This window comes from Anguilla anguilla, chromosome 7 (assembly GCF_013347855.1).
Source record: "Anguilla anguilla isolate fAngAng1 chromosome 7, fAngAng1.pri, whole genome shotgun sequence".
In the NCBI taxonomy this organism is placed as follows: Eukaryota; Metazoa; Chordata; class Actinopteri; order Anguilliformes; family Anguillidae; genus Anguilla; species Anguilla anguilla.
The window spans coordinates 35,264,282-35,288,640 of NC_049207.1; the positions used below are offsets into that span (position 1 = coordinate 35,264,282).

At 40.1% G+C, this 24,359-nt stretch overlaps 1 protein-coding gene across 4 annotated transcripts in view; it reads right to left on the minus strand.

The window, feature by feature from the left end:
- Positions 1 to 5,772: 5,772 nt before the first annotated feature.
- Positions 5,773 to 24,359, minus strand: part of ccdc142 (coiled-coil domain containing 142) — a 47,631-nt gene continuing 29,044 nt past the window's right edge. For all 4 annotated transcript variants that reach the window (XM_035425707.1, XM_035425706.1, XM_035425705.1 and 1 more), the window contains exons 8-13: positions 22,478 to 22,656; positions 19,446 to 19,571; positions 18,598 to 18,712; positions 8,489 to 8,666; positions 7,863 to 8,074; positions 5,773 to 7,156 (exon numbers count right to left, since the gene is read on the minus strand). In XM_035425707.1, coding sequence (XP_035281598.1) covers positions 6,906 to 7,156; positions 7,863 to 8,074; positions 8,489 to 8,666; positions 18,598 to 18,712; positions 19,446 to 19,571; positions 22,478 to 22,656 — 1,061 coding nt within the window. In that variant the 3' untranslated portion in view covers positions 5,773 to 6,905. The remainder of the gene's footprint in view (positions 7,157 to 7,862; positions 8,075 to 8,488; positions 8,667 to 18,597; positions 18,713 to 19,445; positions 19,572 to 22,477; positions 22,657 to 24,359) is intronic.

A 24,359-nucleotide genomic window follows, 5' to 3' on the forward strand; every position in this document is an offset into this window, starting at 1 on the left:
TGAAAAAATAGATTAAAACACTTAATATTTTTAATGTCTCCTTACTTTGATCTCCCAAGAATTAACCACAGCAAGTCCACTCCTGACTATGCTCATTTGCAGCAAATTATAAGAGGGATCAAGACTAAGTACCTCAACTCTATACCCTATCCATCCTGATCTATATACCTTTTTTGATCAGATTACTCCGGTGATATGTATTTAATTTACCTCACAACAATGGACTTGGAAATACCCTTTTGATATGAGCACCAAGAAATATGGAAAAATAATAACCTTACATACAATGCAAAACAAAATTGCAAAACATGAAAGGCAAAATTCTCTGATAGGTTTGAGTATAATAAGATACAACAATTTCTTGATGATATAACACAAATAAATAACCATCACCATAAGTTGTGCACTTCCACTTTCATATATGAATAAACTCAACCTCACAAACACATGTTCTGTCCAGATATGGCTTATATGCATAAATATTTCATGTACCTTTATCAAAACTTGGTATGTGGCTATATAGAAGGATCTCAGCTTGGGTTCTCTCAAGCCTAATGGCCTCATTAATAAATGATTATGGACAAAAAGAGTTTTAAATATGCAGGACCCTGCTGCTATTATTGGAAGCAGTCATATTCTGCCTGTTGACACATATTTGCAGCCAGTTTATCAAGACTCATAAGGCACCATGACCACATTTTCAAAACTTCGTTTAGGCAAAAGCCCCCAAATTACTGAAAGTGTTCATTGTGTTTTTATTGTTCATAACCAGTGTGCCCAAACTGGTATGCAGTCTCACAATTAGTTGTACATAGTAGTTAATTCTCTACAGGAGAATTAACAGGAGATGATCGTAGCTCCAGTTTGTAAGAACTGCCATTAATATTTTTCCAGTCTTGCGGTGTGGTTTAAAGTTACATGGAAAAACTGGAAGACAGGATCCATGTCCAGGTCAAACGTGTTAAAAATACAATGCACAAAATATTCTTTTGTTGATATTATGGGCACCATTTATACTGGGGAGTACAGAAAGCTCAGAATTATTAACAATTTCTGCTGCATTACCATTTCACTCCTTGTATTTGTACATTTAAAACTACACCTGCAGTATGGTTTATGTGGCCAGCCAGCCACCCTCTATTTTCCCATACTGTTCATTTCAGATGTGTTATGTTAACTTTCATCAGTGAATAAGTTGCATTTCAGCATAAGCCTTAACCATTACACAACATTGTAAATTTATATTTATACATAGCCCACCCCACTACATTTCAGGGCACCATGTTGTTTGGGACATATTAATGTTATGTAAATGAAAGTAGTCATGTTGAGCTCTTTGTCACCTATACTTTGCCTGCAATGACTGCTTGAAGTCCATGACCCATAAACATCACCAGGTGCTGAGTATCTTTTGTTGTGATGCTCTGTCAGGCCTGTACTGTAGTTATCTTCAGCTCCTACATGTTTTGGGGACAAGGTGCCTTAGGTTTTCTCTTCAGTGTATGAAACGCACGTTCAGTTGGTTTCGGATTAGGTGACTGACTTGGCAAGTAAAGAATTTTCCAGCTTTTTTTTTGCTTTGAAAAAACGGCTTTGAGAACAACCTGCTTGATCCCCACCAGTCTGGCTTCAGGCCTGGCCACTCGACTGAGACTGCACTCCTCTCGGTCAGTGAGTCACTCCATGCCGCACGAGCAGCCTCCCTCTTCTCTGTCCTGATTCTTCTAGACCTCTCCGCTGCATTTGACACTGTGGACCACTCTACCCTCCTGTCCTCCCTGGCAGCAACAGGGATCCGCGGCACAGTCCTTGACTGGATTGAGTCCTACCTCTCTGACCGCTCCTTCCAGGTTGCCTGGGCGGGTAAGGTATCACCACCCCGTCCCCTCGCCACCGGAGTTCCCCAGGGCTCAGTCCTTGGTCCCCTTCTCTTCTCCATGTACACCAGATCCCTTGGCCCTGTAATATCTGCCCATGGCTTGTCCTATCATTCCTATGCCGACGACACGCAACTCTTTCTCTCCTTCTCCCCATCGGACACACAGGTCCCTGCCCGCATCTCCGCTTGCCTGAGGGACATACAGAGCTGGATGGACAATCACCACCTGAAGCTCAACCCGGGAAAGACGGAGCTAATCTTTATTCCTGCTCTATCCTCTCCCCTCCTCGACTTTTCCATTTCCTTAGGGGACACCGTAGTGACATCATCACCCTGCGCCAAGAATCTTGGAGTGATGATGGACAACAGGCTGTCCCTCTCCAACAACATTGCAGCAGTAACCCGGGCATGCAGATTTTTCCTATACAACATCCGCAGAATCCGCCCCTTTCTCACCACCTACTCAACCCAGCTCCTGGTCCAAGCAATGGTTCTATCCCACCTGGACTACTGCAACTCTCTTCTGGCTGGACTACCGGCATCTGCCACCAGACCCCTGCAGCTCATTCAGAATGTTGCGGCTCGTCTGGTCTTCAACCTCCCCAGACACTCCCACGTAACTCCCCTGCTCACTACCCTCCACTGGCTGCCTGTTATAGCTCGCATCAAATTCAAAACATTGGTCCTAGCATACCAGGCAGTCAAGGGATCAGCCCCAGCATACCTTCACAAGATATTCAAACCCTACATGCCAGCCAGATCCCTCCGTTCTGCTACCTCAGGACGCCTAGCACCTCCCCCTCTTCGCACCTGCACTTCCAGAACACGTCTCCTGTCTGTTCTGGCCCCACGATGGTGGAATGACCTCCCTGTGGAGGTCAGAACAGCTGAGACTGTGACCCATTTCAAACGACGACTGAAGACCCACCTCTTCAGGCTGCACCTCTCCCCATCCCTCCCTTCCCCCCTGTAAATGACTAAAACTTAGGGTTGTAACTAGGCAGCTGTTTCATAGGTGACTTAGTTGATGCGCCTGTCTTAACGACTACTTGTATTTTTATTTTTCCATAGATTGCGTTGTTGCCGTTCTCGTTGTTAGTGTTAATCAGTTTAACCATCAGGGTCCAAGTTGAACTATGCGGTTGTTCCCTGTACTTGGACCGGTACTTCTCTCTAGGGGTTTCGTCATACTTGTTCCTGGTTATGGTTATACACTTTGTTGTACGTCGCTCTGGATAAGAGCGTCTGCCAAATGCCTGTAATGTAATGTAATGTAATGTAATGTATGTTTTTTAGTATGTTTGGGATCATTGTCTTGTTATAGGATGAAGCACCATCCAATGAATTTGGAGGCATTTTATTAAATCTGAGCAGAGGTTTCTGTACACTTCAGAATTCATTCTGCAGCTGTTATCAGCAGTTACATAATCAACTAATACAAAAGAGCCAGTACCTGTGTTGGCCATACATACCCAAACCATAACACTGCCACCACCACATTTCACAGATGAGGTGGTACGCTTTTGATCTTGGGCAGTTCCTTTTGGCCTCCACGCTTTGCTCACCACTGATACAGTTGAGGCTAAAGGTTTACATACACCTAGGCTAAAGATATTCAAGCTCAATTTTTTCAGAACTATGCACATGTTCATGTTACCATACATTTCTTTTGTCACATCAATTAGGTCACCTACTTTGTTCACATCAGAGGTAATTTTAAAACAATCAGAGACAGAATTATTTTAGCTTTAATTCACTATATCAGAATTTCAGTGGGTCAAAAGTTTACATACGCCAAGTTGACTGTCTCTAAACGACCTGGAAGATTCCAGAAATTGATGTAATTACTATTTAGAAGCTTCAGATTGGCCAATTGTTATAATTAGGAGTTAATTGGGAGTTAATTGGCACCTGTGGCTGTATTTAAGGGCCTACCTTTAGAGCCACTGCCTAGATCCCAACTGTGAAGCATGGGGGTGGCAGCATCATGTTGTGGGGGTGTTTTGCTGGAAAAGGGACTGGTGACAGGCCCACAAACCCGACTAAGTCACACCAGTTCTGTCAGGAGGAATGGGCAAAAATTCTGGCAAAGTATTGTGAGAAGCTTGTGGAAGGTTACCCCAAGCGTTTGATTCCAATTAAGAAATGAAAAGGCAATGCCACCAAATACTAACAAAGTGTATGTAAACTTTTGACCCACTGAAAATTTGATATAGTAAAAAAAAGCTTAAATAAATCTGTCTCTTAACTATTATCTTGAAATTACCTCTAATGGAAATAAAGTAGATATCCTAATTGACTTAACACAGGAAATGTATGGTAGCATGAAATGTGTGGAGTTGTGAAAAATTGAATTTGAATGTCTTTAGCCTAGGTGTATGCAAACCTTTGGCCTCAACTGTACAAGTGAATCTTGACATTTTTCCTGTCAGGCTCTTTTAGGTATTTCTTGGCAAACTGCAACCTGGCCATCCTGTTTTTGTGTCAAACCAGAGATTTATATCTTGCACTATAGCCTCTGTAGTTTTGTTTATGAGGTTTTCTGTGGATAGTAGTCAGACACATCCTTGTTAACAATGTTACTGATGTGTCTCACAGGTGTTTGGGGAGGGTTTTCTTAATTGTGGGGAGAATTCTTCAGCCCTCTACTGTGGAGGTTTTCCTTGGTCTACCAGACCCTTTGCAATTATTGAGTGCACCAGTGCCCTTTCTTCCTAATGATGTTCTGAGGAGTTGATTTTGATAAGCCTAAGATTTGGCCTATGTCTCTGACAGTTTTTTCTTATTTCTCAGTCTCATACTGGCTTCCTTGACTTGATTCATTGGCAGAAATCTGGTCATGCTCACAAACACCAATTAGACTTCAAAGGCAATCAAAAGCTTAGAATCAAGACTAGATAATGAAAGTTCTCTTATTCATGTACTAAGGAAGCAACTGAACACACCTGACTAATCAGAAACACATGTGAAGCCATTTGTCCCAAACATTATGGTGCCCTGAAATAGAGGGGTATGATAACAAGAGCTGTAATTTCTACATGGTGAAATTAAAATGTATAAAAATACCCTTAAACAAAAGATGAGAATCTACACTTTAACCACGTATGAATTGTTAGATTATAATTCTAAAATTGTGGAGTACAGAGCCAAATCAAGAAAAAAATGTATTTCTCCCAAACATTATGAAGGGTGCTGTATATAATAATATAATATATAATGCATAACTATATATATATATATGCATACAGTATATATATATATATATATATATATATATAGTTATAATGTATATTAATATGTAATATATTAATCCCCACTGAGTTACAAGTGGATCAGATGATTAATATGATTAGGATGATTATTATCTTTGAATAGTGACTGTAGCCCTTTGCCTTCTAAAGTTACAGCACCAAGGCAGGAGTCCTCCATTTATTCTATTAATACAATTAATATAAATAAACTATAAATTTTATATAAAGCATGCTAGAATTTTTTACTGACCTTATGTAATGGGAAATATTAGCACTCCATTATTAGTATTTTTTGCAGGTTTCCACTGATCATTTTCCATGTGTATTTGATTAAACTTTTTGAATACACAGGATTCTTGATATATGAAGAAAAAAAAACAATGAGAGTAAATGCACAAATGGTTACCCCTTGTACATAGGACACCTTATAGAATATCTACTACTCAAAACTGGCAAGCAGGCCAATAACAAGTGAAACAAACTGTAAATACAAAGTTGTCTGTGAACCATTACAAAGAAAAAGAGCTATGTAACATCTTTGTGGAAGAATCAATTATTCAATATATTAAATATGACAATGGGACCTGCAAAACAACTGATTGTCAAAACATCTCCACATCCAGAAGCAAGAAAAAAATGCAGTTTATAATGAAACATTGTTTATTTTACTGTCCAGCAGAAAAGGATAGCATTTTGAAACGAAAATGTAACTTCTTTGAGCATTCTACAGCACAAAATCGCTTATAAAATTACATTATTGTAAATCTTGTGCAAACACATTTAAACACATTTACAAAACAATCTTGACAATTCTTGTACAAAAATAATTTTGAAATGTTCTGTTACAGTAAAGGTTCATTTTTAAATTGAGCACCAGTATAAGAATAAATACTGTTCAGAAATTGTGATTTTGTATTAGCCCATAGCATCCTTCAGAAAACACCATTAAAATAAATCTTTCAGTTCACATGCTAGCTGAGTTGAACCATGTAATTAAAAAATACGTTTATATGTTTAAAATGATATCAATATTTGTCTCATATTGCTATACTACTTTGTAAAATTAGCTGAGGATAATACAAGTGCATCTATGTACTTCACATTTTACAAAACAATCAATTTAAAGTGTGGAGCTGTGACGTGTCCATGGAGATTGTATTGACCAATCAAGATTGCCCTCCATAGGAAAGACCATGATTGGCTCAAATCAGTGAATCACTGATCACTGAGAGCTCCACCCATTTTTCAGATCATAAAGCCTCCCTGTCCCATTCTGAGATACGTAAAAGTAACCTGGGAGAGGATATGGCTTGGTTAGCAATTCAAGTCAATGGCTCCACACTACAACATAAAACAGGTCAATGTCACCTTTTATAAAATCTATAAAATCAATGAAAATGTAAGGATAAAATCTCACCTTTCATCTATTTAAATTACATCACAAGAAAATGTTTTATTATTTTAACTGTGTTGAATCATACCAGAAATGTTTACAGTATATTTTCACTGGTATAATGCCCATTAATATGAGGTACTTAAGTTAAATTAAGGCTCAGCTTTTGGATAAACTTCTAGAGCTCACTTGTAATCGCTCACGGGGCTTTCAGTAATTTCATGATAAATAAATTATTTCATATATTTAAGTATCGTGCCCGAAACAAAAATTGTAGCCAAATGCACCCTGCAGCCAGAGGATGAAAACGGTTTCTGCTGGTGAGTTGTACCCCTGTCACAGATCCAGAGTCAGTGCTCATTAAGAGCATGCTGATCCAGAGTCAGGGCTCTGACTTGTTCAGGCAACGTAGACCTGGAAGTTTCCAGCGCGTGCCATTGTGGATGCGAAGTGCCAGCCATTCTTGCTGTGAGATGGCCAGGTAGGACTCCGGTGGCGATGTAGCCAGCAGTCGGGGGGCCAGGGATTCCTCAGCCTCAGTCAGAGCCTGATTCCGCGCTGCCTGGATATCCATGCTCTCCAGACTGTTCAGACTGCCAGACCCCGGGTCCACGAGCGAGCTGCTGTTTGGACCTGGGAGAATACATGGCATCTGTCCATTATCACTGTAACAAAATTCAGCCCCACTGAAAAAATACATTTTATGTATGTTAGTATTATAAATGTTTTAATTTGGCTCCTGGGCCTGCGTTTTGCCACCTGCTACGTATTAGGCATGGGCATGAGTATTTGAGGACTCAAATGTTTGAAAGGACTGCTCGAGGACTATACAGTTACTTGAGGAAAAAAATCACTTCAAAATAAAATGACATGAATTAACATGTTTCATAATATATTTTTACATGGTAGCTTTAGCAGTTTGTTGTTTTATGGGTAATGATGTATCAGGAATCCCTGCTCTGCAGCCTGTAGCTATTTAAGCAGCTGGTGTGACTTTTAAGTGGTGGAGTTTTCAGCATTGTTGGCCTCATGAAGGATACAAACCCGATGAACACTGGTGTTTGTTCTCAATGGTTGTTTGCAATCTTGAGAGTTCAGTTGCTTTGAAAATTCATCAAATTTGAGTTTGGCAATACGATGAAAATGCTATAGGCCTAGCCTATAGGTTACAAATCACACTGTAGGCTACATTAAGGTTGCCAGTTCACATCCAAACCTGCCGAAAATGCACAGAAAGCATAAAAAATTCCGGAAATGGCAAAAAAAAAACTGGCAAAATCACTGAACTGCAAAAATGGAAATAATCCCAGAACTTAGCTATACCCTCCTCAGCACTCACAGCAACGGCGGAAGTGGTCCCAGCCACGGGACGGAATGTAAGGTTTGGCGACAGGTTGCTGCAGCAGACACACAATGGCACTGTCCATCTGGTGAAAGACCTGCAAAGAGAGCAGCCGCTGGTGGATTTCTTCTGACAGTCGATACTCCTCTGACCGGATTAGGTCCCGAATCAGGTCAAAGTCCTGCTTCAGCTGCAGTGCCCCCTGGAGGCTGAGAGTCATAGACAAAAGGTAACAGAAAATATAAATGTACTGAGTTCAGAACAAAGACCAAATACATATTTTGCACAAAGTAATTTAGTTTTATGAACTGAATTTGTGTATTTCCCTGACCTTCAGCTAAATGTGAGCTGTAGGTGGTTTTGTTTGCTTCTTAAGCTGAATATTTAATTAGCATTTTTCACAGGCTTGAACAAAATCAAAATATGCTAACTTTTAAAATGATCAGAAAAAAACAGATGGGTCTTTACAATCAAGCCAATTATTAAATAATTAGTCATAGTTTTGACTGAAATCCTCTTCTCCAGAAACAACCTGAAGATCTCCAAGCAAACATATAATTCTCACCATGGGCATTCTGGGAAAGTGATATGAGACTGATATGGGTGTTAATGCTTTGGTGCACCTGAATTTGATCTTCTGTTTGAGAATGTGCTCCATCCAGGCTTCCATGAAAGCAGTCATGGCCTCAGTCAGGGCTGGGATCCGTGCCTCATCTGGCAGAGGCTGCACTCCCTCTAGCACCTGCCCAATCACACTCTGGGCTGCAGACGCCGCATAGTCACTGGGGCTGCTTGGCAACTCTGTGCTCATGCAGGGAGACAGGGACAGGCACACATTAAGTGTGGGAATACACACACATTTACACATGTGTTTACAGGAAACATACAAACACATACGCACAGACATGTATGAATAGGGCTAAATATGCATGCCGACACACACACATTGGCAGAAAAATGCTTTTAAATGCATCGACACAAAACACACATTCACAGGTGGGAATACACAAGGACACATATGGGGGCACACACAGACACAAGACACTTACACGTACACATTACAAAGCAAAGATACATTTACGCATAGAGGCACAGAGTAAACTCTCCCCTATCAATGTTCTCTCTACCTACCAACTTCCTCTCCCTCTCAGTTTCTCTATGTCTGTCTCACTCTCTCTCTCACACACACACATACATACAGTGAGCTCCATAATGTTTGGGATTAAGACTTGTTTTGTGATTTGGCTCTGTACTCTTCAATTTCAGATTTCCAATCAAACAATTCACGTGTAGTTAAAGAGCACATTATCAGCTTTTATTTAATCATGCTTATACACTTTGAGTTCACAATGTAGAAATTACAGCACTTTCTATACATAGCCCCCCATTTCAGGGCACCATAATACTTAATGTTATATAAATGGAAGTCATGTTTAGTACTTCATTGCATATCCTTTGCAGGCAATGACTGGTTGATGTCTGTGACCCATATACATCACCAGGTGCTGAATTTCTTCTCTGATGATGCTCTGCCAGGCCTGTACTGCAGCCATCTTCGACTCCTGCTTGTTTTGGGGGCTGTCTGCTTTAAGTTTTCTCTACAGCCTATGAAATGCATGTTTACTCAGATCGAGTGAATGGTGTGTGACCAGACAATAAATTTTCAGCTTTTGACTTTGAAAAACCCCCTTGTTGCTTTCGTGGTATGTTTGGGATCACTGTCTTGCTATAGGATAAAGTGCCATCTAATGAGTTTGGAGGCATTTGCTTGAAGCAGATAAGATGCTTCTGTACACTTCAGAATTAATTCTGCAGCTGCTATCAAGTTACATCATCAGTGAAGACAAGTGAGCCAGTGCCTGTGGCAGCGAAACATGCCCAAACCATAACACCACCATGTTTCACAGATGAGGGGGGAGGGGTACTCTAGATCTTGGGTAGTTCCTTTGGGTCTCCACAATTTGCTCTTGTTGACAAAAGTGAATCTTGGTCTCATCTGTCCACAAGAATTTTTCCAGAACTCTGCAGGATCTTTTAGGTACTTCTTAGTAAACTGCAACCTGGCCATCCCCTTTCCAAGGCTAACTAGCCTTTTGTATCTTGCAGCCTCTATAATTCTCATTGCAAAGTCTTCTGTGGACAGTTGTCACTGAGACATCCACGCTTGCCTCCTGAAGGGCATTTTTGATCGGTTGGACAGGTATTAGGGGGTTTTTCTTCATTATGCTGAGAATTCTTTGGTCATCAACTGTAGAAGTCTTCCTTGGCTTATCAGGCCCCTTGCAATTACTGATTTCTACAGTGCTCTCTTTCCTCTTAATGATGTTCTAACCAGTTGATTTTGGTAAACCAAGTGGTTGGTCTGTCTCTGACTGTTTTTTTTTTCATTTTTTCGCAGTCTCGTAATCGCTTTCTTAACTTTAATCGGCAGAACTCTGGTTCTCATGGGGGCTATGTATAACAAGTGAAGTGATGGACTTCCTACAGTTGAGGCCAAAAGATTACATACACCTAAGCTAAAGATATTCAAATTCAGTTTTTCATAACTTTTCACTCGCACATTTCATGTTACCACACATTTCTTTGGCAAGTCAATTAGGGCATCTACTTCGTTCACATCAGAGGTAATTTTAAAAGAATCGATTAGAGACATATTTATTTCAGCTATAATTCACTATATCAGAGGTCCAGTGGGTCAAAAGTTTACATTCACCAAGTTGACTGTCTCTTTAAACAGTCTAGAAGATCCCAGAAATTGATGTAATGACTTTTTAGAAGTTTCTGATTGGCCAACTGTTATAAATAGGAGTTAACTAGGAGTTCATTGGCACCTGTGGCTGTATTTAAGGGCCTACCTTTAGAGCCGCTGCCTTTTTGCCCTTGATACCATGGGAAAATTCAAGCAACTCAGCCAAGACCTCAGAAAAAAAATTGTGGACCTCCACAAGTCCAGTTCCTCCTTAGAAGCAATTTCCAAACAACTTAAGGTACCACGAGAATCTGTACAAACAATTGTATGCAAATATAAAAATCTTGGGACCACCCAGACACTGCATCGTTCAGGAAAGAGGCACAAATGAACTCCCAGGGCTGAACAAACTTTGGTCCAAAAGGTTCAACTAAACCCCAAGACAACAACAAAGGAACTGGTGAAGGAGTTTTAGGCATCAGGTACCAAAGTATCTACATACACCATTAAGAGAATCCTACATCGCCATAGCCTGAAAGGCTGTCGCAAAAGGAAAAAGCCCAACTCCAAAACCGGCAAAATTAGCCAGAATGAAGTCTGCAGGTGATCACCAGGACAAAGACCTAGCCTTTTGGAGGAGGGTTCTCTGGTCATATGAAACAAAAATTGAACTGTTTGGCCATAACGATCAGCACTATGTACCATCCCATCTGTGAAGCATGGGGGTGGCAGCATCATGTTTGCTGGAAAAGGGACTGGTGCACTTCAGAAAATAGATGGCATCATGAGGAAGGAGGATTATCTAGAAATAATGAAGCAACACCTCAAGACATCAGCTAGCAAGTTAAAACTTGGTCGCACCTGGGTCTTCCAGCAGGACAATGATCCTAAGCATACGTCTAAAGTTGTAACAAAATGGCTCAAAGACAACAAAGTGAAAGTACTGGAGTGGCCAACACAAAGCCCTGACCTGAATCCCATAGAAAATTTGTGGACTGAAAAAGCATGTCCAAGCAAGGAGGCCCACAAACCTGACTGAGTTACAACAGTTACGTCAGGAGGAATGGGCAAAAAGTCCAGCAAAGTATTGTGAGATGCATGTGGAAGGCTACCCCGAGGGTTTGATTCAAGTTAAGCAATTAAAAGACAATGGCATCAAATACTAACAATGTGTATCTAAACTTTTTACACACTGAAAATCTGATATAGTACAAAAAAGCTGAAATAAATCTGTCTCTTAGCTATTATTTAGAAATGACCTCTTATGGAAATAAAGTAAATACCATAATTGACTTAACACAGGAAATGTATGGTAACATGAACTGTGCGGAGTTGTGAAAAATTGAGTTTGAATGTCTTTAGCCTAAGTGTATATTGAATTTTGGCCTCAAGTGTACATGGTGAAACTAAATTGTGTCACAAAAAAAATAATAAATAAATAAAAATCTTTTAACTTGTTAGCGTAAACACCTATGACGTTGGCGTCTGGAGATATCTTAACTCAGACATTCTGTGCACCTGCAACAAAATTATGAGTTGAAAACATAAACTCTGTGTTCCAGCTTTATTAGTAGACGATTCAGGACAAGTATGCTGAATACCGACTTTCGCAGCTTCACCACTGTCGTGCTGGCCGTCCATTTACCAAGCAACCCCTCCCTGCAATCGCATCTGTAACTACACCCCCCATGCATGATACACTGGACAATTGTTTATATATGGGTATACATATAAACATTCTTTTACTACTAAAAATTCTTATCATGACATAGCAACAAGACAAAGCCAACAACAGCCGAAGGTATGCCAGGGAAGCTGTGAAAAACGCTGCTCACTGAATACTGAAATAAACAAGAGGAATTTTTCCAAAATTATACCATGTCATTCTACTGTCAATATCTGCTGACTAAATATTGAATAAATATACAACCTTACCATTGGTTTTATGTGTAGAGATGTCCCTGTCGAGATTGAGTGGTCATATATTGTCTTGGACAATCTGTTTGTGAAATATACACTCATTTGTGATGCCTGGGGACCTTCCAAAATAGCTGTGTGTAGTACCATGCATACTGTTTATGGTGGTCACCCTTTGTAGTACAATCTGGCTTGATCAAAAATGTATCTATCCAATAAGAAACAGTATAAGCTTTCTAATGATGTATAATATGTCTAATTTTACTTTTGGATTATTGTTTCATAGCTCAGCATAACTGAAAGTTTTGTCTCATTATAGCTGCATTACACATTCAATTTGAGGTAGTAGCAAAAGACACTGCACCTGGCGAAATTTTATCAATGACTTTCGTCGTTTCTTGGAAAATATTATTATTGAGAACTTCTGAGCATGGCTAAGGCATATGTTTGCTAATAGACCTAGCTGATGTACTGTTTTCTGGAGCAAGTCAGAAGAGGAGAACGACACCATTGATTCTCTGTCTCTATCTACTGAACACATATATAGCTTACACTTACACATTCACTCTGTGGTAGCAGACGCTGAACCTGACGAAAACGTTGTCAACAATATTTCGTAATTTCTTGGAATGAACTTTTCAAATGGTCATTTTCAGATATAGTATAGGCCTACATTTCGTAAAAATAATTAAACTACTAACTAACGCTTACATTACAGTGTGAAATATCCACATTATATAATACCACTAACCTATTTAAAGACACTCAATTTCAAAAATAACGTAGGCTATATAACCGAAATATTTTGAGCAGTAGACTAATACTTACATAGCAATGATGAAATTTTACCTGTGTTCAGTAGATGGAGACAGAGACAGTAAATCAATGATAGTGTTCTATTCGCTTGTTTTATTTTTTGCTCCAAAAAACGATGTCAGCAAACATATGGCTTAACTATGCCCAGAAGTCCTCAAGAATAATAGTATAATTATGAAATATCGTTGACGACGTTTTCGTCAGGTTCAGCGTCTGCTACCACAGAGTGAATGTGCAAGTGATGATGATGAGGAAATCTAAGATGATGAGGAAACTTTTGGTTTCATTGACCTATAAAATGCTATTCCAAAAGCAAAATTAGACATGTTATACATCATTAGAAAGCTTATACTCTCACCTACTGAATAAATGAAGTGTCAATCAAGCCAGACTGTACTAAAAAGGAATCAACGCCGTAAACAACACGTGTGGTATTACGCACAGCTATTTTGCAAGGTACCCAGGGGTCACAAATGCACGTATATTTCACAAACAGATTGTCCAAGACAATATATGACCACTCAGTCTCAAAAGGGACATCTCTACTTGTAAAACCAATGGTAAGGTTGTATATTTATTCAATATTTATTCCCAGATATTGACTGTAGAATGACATGGTACCCATTCTTCTTATTGTAAAACTTGACTGCGCTCCATTTGTTACGTCACTTCCGGGTTTGGCGTTTTTTTTTTTTTTTTTGCAGAAGTAAAATTCTCTCACAAAAACGACTCCAGAAGTCTATGTGTAGTGTATATATAAGTATATTTTTTATGAAAATCTAGTTCCTACATCATTTTCCTACACTTTGATTCACTGGGGTCTCCAACCTGCAATATACTCCTTAATAACGACGTTCTTGGAGACTCAATGGGGAAAAATCTCCCAACATGGCAACCCTGGTCTCTACTGGAGCGTTGATTGGATACTTGAAAATGCCTTGAACGATTGGCTCTCCATACCGGATGCGTAAAAACAGTGCCAAAAGTTTGTCTGTAACTTTCTTCTTGTAAATTGGGCGTTGCATGTAGAGGGAGTGTCGCACGTAAAAAACTGTTTTGCATTTGTACTTTTTCTGTTCACAAATGTTAATAAACCACTTCAGATCACAAAACACGTGTAGATTTTAATTTACAGACGTGACTCTCCACCCTCACGAAAATCTATATCCAAACACAGTGTTTTTTTACAGGTTCAACTTGCAGAGTACAAACACGAACCATAAGTTGCAAGCACAAGTCACTGCTTACAAGTACAAAATACTTTGTTTCAGTTTCAACTCGCAATGTACAAACACAAACCATAAGTTGCAAGCACAAGTCATTGCTTACAAATACAAAATACTTTTGGCATTAATTTGAGCCCATAGTTTTAAAATAAGTTAGTGGTATTTTATAATAAGAATATTTCACACTGTAATGTAAGCGTTTGTTGGTAGCCAAGTAGTGTTTGTGTTTCATGCACCGGATGTGACCTGAACTAGAACATTGCCAAAACGTGGTGGACAGCTGAATATTGTTTTAATGCTATCCCATCCCCATACAAGAAAACATCACATACTGTAGAGTACAGAAAAACATACAAGAGTTAATGATTACACATTTAGGTACTGTACCACATTGTGATAATGTTTTTTCATTATTTTTTTTATCTGATATCAATGTTTCAACTTAAATCTTCATAATGGGCACATGTATATGTTTTATAATGGACAAAAAGCATTTTGTTCATTTTTGGAGATTTTGGATATGTTTCTGGACCCCTAGATATTTTAGGCCACTGTACGGATGGAAAGCTTGTAATTCCCACTTGAATATGATGCAACAGTGAGTTTCTTGAGTCAAAACAGTTGATTTGCAGTGAAATACATGATTATGTTGTGATTTACAGCAATGCATAATTTAAACATTTTGGATAGATTTGGAGACACTGGGTACACTGCTTACTTTTTGGTTCATAGATCTTTAGTAGTTCTACATACCCACCCTTAGATTTTACACACTTGTGGTCAAGGAGTTTTTGATCCAGGACATGTTTAATTTAACCTGTTTTATAAATGGGATATCTCAGAAATTCATTGCAAACAAAAAAAGAGCAAATTCATTTTTGATTTTTTGCCTAGACAACTGCACTTGTGGCACTTTATTTCTTCCAAAATTATGAATATAAACTAATCCATACCCTATATTCTTAGTATTGGTAAATGTAAATGTCCTGCTTCATTTAAGCCATTTTTCAAGTCTCTGTGATGCTCACATCTGGAGTTATAAAGCTTTAAATAAGGTATATAATAAGCCTAAATGGGCAAAGATTGGCACATTTGGCATTTGCGCAAAGGGGTTAATAAAGGCTGAGAATCTGCACTTTAACCACATGTGAGTTGTTTGATTATTAATTTTAAATTGTGGCATACAGAGCCAAGGAAAAAAAGTCTTTGTCCCAAACATTATGGAGCTAACTGCAAACCAAAAGTATCTGGACACGTCCGGGTCGATGGGTGTTTTTTATGGTTTCGGTTAGGGCCCTCAGAGAAGGTTAATCTTAATGCTACGGCATATAATCACATTCTAGATGATTCTGTGCTTCCCCAACAGTTCGGGGAAGGCCCTTCCCTGTTTCAGCATGACAATGCCCTCAGGACACAGGGAAGTCCATACAGAAATGGTTTTGCCTAAAACGGTGTGGAAGAACTTGACTGTCCTGCACAGGGCCCTGGTCTCAACCCCATCCAACGACTTTCGGATGAATTGGAAAGCCAACTGAGACCAGGCCTAATAGCCCAATCAGTGTCCGACATCACTAATGGTCTTCTGGCTGAATGGATACAAATCCCTGCAGCAGTGCTCCAACCACTAGTATAAAGCCTTCCCAGAAGAATGGAGGTTGCTATAGCAGCAAAGGGTGGACCCATAATACTGGAGATGTTGACTGTTAGGTGTCCACATACTTTTGGGCATGTAGTGTTCATACATATAGGTATGCATTTTTGCATGAACAGGGTTATGTACATGCACACAAATTAGTATACAAAGAAAAGCTGGCAAAGGGGTATAAACTGTGAAATTCAATAGCCCAGGGTTATGTTGCAAGAAGCTCTGATTCCTTACGAAAATGCTAAAATACTGACTTTCAAATGCTTGGTGTATCAAATAAAACAACTAATTTTTTTCCAGTTTTTTTCAGACAGAAAACCATTCATTTGTGCATTTTAAGGATGTCTGGTATTTCTTCTGCATTAAACTGTTACAGTGCTTGAGAGCTGCGCTCTATGTCTGCATTTCCATCCAGAAGAATAATAGAGACAGCACAAAAGAAAAGCCAGGTAATCTGCCTCTGGGTGAAGGGCCACAAGCTAAAAGAATAAGTTAGCTAATGTGAAATCGCGTGGGTGTGTATAACATCTTTCAGTCAGCAGATGTGAGAAACTAGCGCAGCCCACACTGTCGCTACTTGCAGAGATGGCATGATGATTCAACCCTGTGTTGTGGCAAAAACAGGGTGTTCCCCTGAAAAAGAATTTGCAAGTGGTGCTTTATCAAATGAATCTACAAGAAAGCGAGTCATACTGCAAAGGAACCAGGCCAACCGTCACAGTTCACCTGCCTTTCCACTGCCATAAGGAGCAGTCTCTGTGACTGGCAGGAGGGGCCTAACATAAGGAACTGTCTCTGTGACTGACAAGAGTGGCCAAACATAAGGAGCAGTCTCTGTGACTGGCTGCCAGTATCTAGCAAAAGGAGCAGTCTCTGTAATTGACAGGAGGGGCCTAACATAAGGAGCAGTCACTGTGACTGACAGGAGCAACCTAACATAAGGAGCAGTGTCTGTGACTGACAAGAGCGCCCTAACATAAGGAGCAGTTTCTGTGCCTGACAAGAGGGGCCTAACATAAGGAGCAGTCTCTGTGACTGACAGGAGCGGCCTAACATAAGGAGCAGTGTCGGTGACTGACAAGAGCACCCTAACGTAAGGAGCAGTCTCTGTGACTGACAGGAGGGGCCCAACATAAGGAGCAGTCTGTGACTGACAGGGCAGGCCTAACATAAGGAGCAGTCTCTGTGACAGACAGCCAGAGCCTAACATAAGGAGCAGTCTCTATTGGCAGCCAGGGCCTAACATAAACAGTATCTGTGACTGGCAGGTAAGGAGCAGTCTCTGTAATTGAGCGGCATGCAGTCACAAGAGCACGTCCCTTCACCAAATCCCAAACACCTAATGAGTATGCAGGAATGTGGCTGGTGTATTTTAGGCAGTGCCAGTGGCAGGCAGGATCCTGTGAACAGACCCTGACATGTATAAGGGGCTGGTTGATTAGGAAGTAATAAAGCAAACACCAGTCCAGACACTAAACATTGGGGTATCTGTGGTCGCTAGGCTGGACAATCTGTATATAAATCACACAACTACAACATGAGCTTCTATTTAGAGCAGAGTGACTTCAGCTCTGTCTCGCTGTCATAGGCAATGTGGGTTTTTCTGAGGGTGTGGCACCTCATCAGACACAACTCATTTTACACCGTTCAGTGCTGTCTCCCTATTTCACTCTCCACAGTGCTGTCTCCCTATTTTACCCTCTACAGTGCACTCTCCCAATTTTACTCCACTGTGCACTCTCCCTATTTCACACTATACAGTCCTATCTCCCTATTTTACATTGCACAGCACTGTCTCCCTGTTCTACTCTCTACAGTGCTGTCTCCCTATTTTACTCTCTACAGTGCTGTCTCCCTAATTTACTCTCTTCAGAGCTGTCTCCCTATTTTACTCTCTACATTGTTGTCTCCCTATTTTACTCAATAGTGAGGTCTCCCTAATTTACACTGTACAGTGTGATTTCCCCATTTTACACTGTACAGCGTTGTCTCCCCATTTTACACTGTACAGTGCAGATTCCCTATTTTACACTGTACAGTGCAGATTCCCTATTTTACACTGTACAGCGTTGTCTCCCCATTTTACACTGTACAGTGCAGATTCCCTATTTTACACTGTACAGTGCAGTCTCCCTATTTTACACTGTACAGTGTGTTCTTCCTGTTTTACACTGCACAGTGCAGTCTCCCTATTTTACTCTCTACAGTGCTGTCTCCTTATTTTCCTCTATAGTGCAGTCTCCCTAATTTACACTGTACAGTGTGAACCCCCAATTTTACACTGTACAGTGTTGTCTCCCTATTATACACTGTACAGTGTGATTTGCCTATTTTACACTGTACAGTGCAGTCTCCCTATTTTACTCTCTACAGTGCTGTCTCCTTATTTTGCACTTTACAGTGCTGTCTCCCTGTTTCATGCTCTCCAGTGTTGCCTACCTGCTTTACAGGTAATTCTCCAGTGCTTCCCTGAAGGCATGGTCTGTTCAAAGATTTCCACAGCCATCTTCTTACAATCCTTGGAAAAGATCCTCAGGACTAGCTGTGAGAAGACCTGCAAAATCGCAAACACAGACACAGCAACATTGCAGGCAGTCTCTTTCATGGATCAGTGTAGCACAGTGGGTAAGGAACTGGGCTTGTAACCGAAAGGTCGCAGGTTCGATTCCCGGGTAGGACACTTCCGTTGTACCCTTGAGCAAGGTACTTAACCGAAATTGCTTCAGTATATATCCAGCTGTATAAATGGATACAATGTAAAAATGCTATGTAAAAGTTGTGTAAGTCGCTCTGGATAAGAGCGTCTGCTAAACGCCTGTAATGTAATGTAATGTAATCAGTATTATCACAGATTCTCCCACGTCTCCCACAGATCAGCATTATTACACACATAATCATTCATAGATCAGGAACATCATAGTCAGAATCATGTAGATCAGCAAAAATGCAGATAGCCCACAAAGTCAGCTGTATCACAAAGGGTGCTTTAAGACTCAAATTAGGCTTAACATCAATTAACCAGGTAAATACTCTACTTGTGATTTACCTGTGGGCAACAGAGTGACAGGTTAAAAAAAGCTGTGGCCTGTTCACAAAAGACAACATACTGAATTCTTCGGTGGGTGTTTCTGTTGTGCCCTCAGGAGTTAAACCACTGTATAAATGTATAATGTGTAACATGTAATGTACATCACTCTGTAAACTAGTGGCACAGTCTCAATCAATGGAAAGAGACTCTTTCAATGAAAACTGTGTGTTTATTTGGGCGTGTGCATTGGGTCTCTCACCTGTAGGTCTGTAACTCCGCGGGTGAGCTGGGATGCATGCCACTCAATAGGGGAAAGCACAGTGCCCCTGTCATGGAAAAGTGCCTCCACACGCAGTACAAGACTCTCCATTGCTGCTTTCAGAACCTGGACCACCAACACACACTTAGAATAATCCACACTACCAAGACATAATTAGAATCACTGACACGACTAACAGATAGTTAGCATCATCTACACTCCCCACGCACAGTTTGAATCATCTCCACTCCCAACACAGTTAGAATATTCTACACTACCAATACATACACTACCGGTCAAAAGTTTTAGAACACCTTAATTTTTCCAGTTTTTATAGAAATTTTACGCAGTTGTCTCAATGTACAGTACTCTGAAATTAAAGCATAGAACAAATAAACAATTGTAGATAAATACAAAAAATCATGGAATCATTCTGTTTAGCACAATTTAATCAAAATCTTTTGACTCATCAAAGTAGCCACCTTTTACAGATATAACAGCTGAACACACTTGTGGCATTCATTCTACAATGGAAATCAAATATTGTTTGGAAAGTTCTTCCCAACACTGTTTCAGAAGTTCCCACAAATGTGTTGCACTGTAGGTTGCTTTGCTTTCATCCTTCTGTCCAGTTCATCCCAAACCAGCTCGATGGGGTTTAAGTCTGGAGACTGTGCTGGCCATTCCATGATTTGAAGCCTACAATCTTGTTCTTTTCTTCTAAAGTAGTTCTGACATAGCCTGGAGGTATGTTTTGGGTCATTATCTTGCTGTAGGATGAACCCCTGACCAACTAGGCATAGACCAGAAGGTATTGCATGGTGCTGCAAAATGCTGTGGTAGCCCTTTTAGTTCAGGGTGTCAGTCACTCTGTGCAAGTCGCCAACTCTGGATTCAGAAAAAGAGCCCCAGACCATCACTCTTCCTCCATGTTCGACAGTTGGTGTCACACACTGAGGAACCATCATTTCACCTACTCGACGGCATACAAAAACCCTGCGTGATGAACCGAAGATTTCAAATTTTGATTAATCGGTCCATAAGACCTTATTCCAGTCTTCAGTAGTCCGCTGCCGGTGCTTCATGGCCCAGGCAAGCCTGTTTTTCTTATTTTGCCATTTTAGCAATGGCTTTCATACTGCCACTTGACCTATCAATCCGGCAGCTCGAAGTCTTCTCTTCACAGTTAAAACTGAGACTTGCTTACTTCAACCACTGTTAAGCTGTGCTTGAAGCTGTTGTCCTGTGAGCCATATATCACGCAAGCTGTTGACTCTCAGAAAGTTGTCTTCTGATTCTGTTGTGGCTATGGGTCTGCCAGACCTCTTCCTGTCAGAGTTTCCTCCAGTTTCCAAGTGCCTTTTGATGGTGCAGGAAAGCATACTCATTGACACCTTGGCTTTCTTTGCAACTTCTCTAAAGGAAAGACCTACACTTTTAAGGGTTATATAATGGTCCGTCTGTCTTCCTTTGTTAATCGTCTTTTTCTCGCCATTATTTCTCGCCCTGAAAAAGGCCTTTTAAATAAGGCCTCTGAAATTTACATTATTTTTCAGTTTTTGGTAACCTAAACCTTTTTTTTAACCTCTGGCAGTTTACCGCTTACCTTTGTACCATTTCAGGTCATTCGCTAGACTTGAACTGCTTAAATGTCAATAAAACTGGAAAAAATGGCTGTGTTCGAAAACTTTAGACCGGTAGTGTAGTTAGAAGGATCTACACTACCAACACAGTAAGAATCATCAACAGTACCAAAACAAATTTGAACCATCTACACTACCGACACATATAATCATCTTCAGTACCAACATACAGTTACTGTAGCATCATCTACACTTGCAATGCACAGTTAGCATCATCTATACACCCAGCCCAAAGTTAGCATCAGCTACTGCACCAACATACGGTTAGCATCATCTATACCACCAACAGTTAGTGTCGTCCACATTACCAACACCTAGTTAGCATGATGTACACTACCAACACACATTTAGTATGGTAATTGGTAAATGGACTGCATTTATATAGCGCTTTTATCCAAAGCGCTTTACAATTGATGCCTCTCATTCACCAGAGCATTTAGGGGTTAGGTGTCTTGCTCAGGGACACTTCGACATGCCCAGAGCGGGGATTGAACTGGCAACCCTCTGACTGCGAGACAACCACTCTTACCTACTGAGCTATATCATATATGCTCCCAGCAGTCATCTACTCTACAACATACAACTTGTCTCAGCAAATTAACAATCAGACTACACTAATGTACCAAAATGCAATATGTGAGGCCTCTGCCATTTTTAAATTCCAAATTCAATACTTTTTGATTGCAATCTAGGGATATTTAAACCTTTAGACTAGAATTTACAAAATTCTCATATGATATTTGCTCATTTTGCTTTTATATTATTTGTATATTGCAATGTAATTATAAACAAAGCACACTTTTTCTTAAGGTAGGGGCTCAGATTTTTTTCTAAGGCCCTGGGGACAGAACACGGAGAAAAGAAGGTGAGATAAACACTGCTGTTGGTCAATAATGAAATGTTCTTAACACTGCCCCATTTTTGTTAATTGGATAATAATAATGAACCTACTGATTCTGAAGGAACATTTTAACCACAGTACGAAAATTGCACTAGGGTTTTCCCCTGGCTACCCGCTAAACAGGCATAGGCAAATATTCAGATTTGGCGAGTTAATGCTGACTGTGAACAATTACTCCATCTGCACCGACTACCCAGGTCAGGATATGTTTTGGACCATCCATTAGAACAGACTCAAAGTGGCTGTGAACTTCCTAACAGGTTAGAACAGGTTAAAACATATTTACGCTGTAACTGGAACAATATTAAGCCCACAATGAAACAAAAGGTATTAAACATTATATTATAGGCAAGTAAAAATAGAAAGACTACATGAAGATGACATTTCTGTGGAAGCTCAGTTTGAGATCTGATAGTGGAAATTAACTTTTTAATTTTCACAGTTGCAAATTCCTCCCTTGTGCCCAGAATTGGTGATGTGGGTCTTACCTTAAGGTCTCCTAGAGTGACCAGCAGAAACTTGTTAAGGGACCAGGAGCAGAGGAACTGATAGGCTTTGCTCATAACCCAGAAGGTGGAGCTGTGGACAGTGACTACGGCCTGACTCAGCAGCAAAACCTGGAGGAAGCGTAGGGTCCTTGGATCCAAGAGCTCAGTGCTGCCCCCAACTGAAATATAAGAGACATGCAGTCATTCCCTGTACTTCCTCATCGTGGAACCTTGTCAGACAAATCTCAAGATATATCTAGGATTACGGCCACAGCCATAGAAGCACCATTGATGTTCCAGCTCAGATGATGGACCGACCCACAGAGGGCAGTTCACTGAATTTTTCAGTTTTTTGCAGTTTGAATAGCTGCCTTCACTTCAGATCCACATTTACTGCAGTTAATGTGGTTGGTCATCCAATATTGGTAATGTCCCAAAAGTGGGTGGGGTTATTTCTACAAACTGCACAGATTTTGCAGGCTTATTGTGGAGAGGTATACACCTAGCAGGTACAGCTGTCTTTTCTAAACTGTAAAGCACCCTACCCATGCAGTCACATAACTCCGGGATACTTCTACGCATGACACATTTAGCAAAATGTATAAAATTTCATTTTAAAGCAACAACGGATGGACAACACAAGCAAATATGTGTACGAAAGATACATATTGTGATTAATTCATTTTTAATTAATTAATTAATTAACAAGGATTAATTAATAATATGTTTATTTTCTGAATCCAGCAGTGCCAACGGTCAATGCCCTTGTTAAGATGTTCACTCTGAATACTGAACACAAGCGCTGTTGCGTGCTAGAACCTCTTACTTAACCTACATGTAAAATATATTTTATGTGATTTAATATAATAATTATGTTTACAATGAGAATTATCAATTAAATTGCCAAATTCATTGATAGGTCAGTCTACAGTGCACTAGTGGAAACAACCAACAAGTCAAAACAAGCTCTATATATGGTTTCAATATTAAATAATTGAATTGAATATGAAGCAATCAATTAGATTAATGAATTGAAATCATGCATTCTTTATTGAAGGCAGGTACACTACTTCTAAATTACAAAACAGAAGACATTATACAAAACATTAAACCATTGATTATGAAATATCAGAAAAGAGAGAGAGAAAGATAGATAAGCCAGACCTTGCCAAAGTATCACCCACTTCCAGTTTAAGCACCCCAGTATGAAAGGAAACCAGCTAAAAACACACAAACAAGGAACCACCACCAAAATGAAAAGAGAAAAACTCTTCTTCAAGGCTCCGAAACCAACCTCAACACAAGACAACTTTTTTCCTGTGGCTATCTTAAATACCTTACCCAGCATGGCTTGAGGATGTTTGTCCTGATTGGGTGCCGAGTTAGGGTGTAGGAGAGAATGGAAGGGGGGTCAGACTAATTTATGATAAAGACTGGCCTACCTAAAGATTGCATTCAAACTTAAAGAGGAAATGGGAAAGTGAGATGTTATGCATATAGCCATGCAGGGTCTCTGACCCCCGATATGGTGTCCTGTCTCTTCTGAGACAAACTCTGTCAGAGGTGAGACCCAAAGATCATCTGCCTAGATTAGGGTATCGGGGGATTTTGACTTGCCCCTATCACATTTGCTTTGATGCTTGTGAAGGGGAGGGCAGGCCATATTCTTAGAAACAATACAATATTGTATCAAATTTACGCTTTTTCCCTCTCAAAGGCCATAATCTAAGCACTACATATCTGACAATATTTATTGTATTCTTTTCACTGAGCTGGACCAGGACACAATGGGATGTTTTGGCCTTTCTGATGGGAGTGGTTTCAAGTGCATTACTGCAAGGATCTTTTACTTTCCCCATCTTTTTAACCCATTTTAATCCCA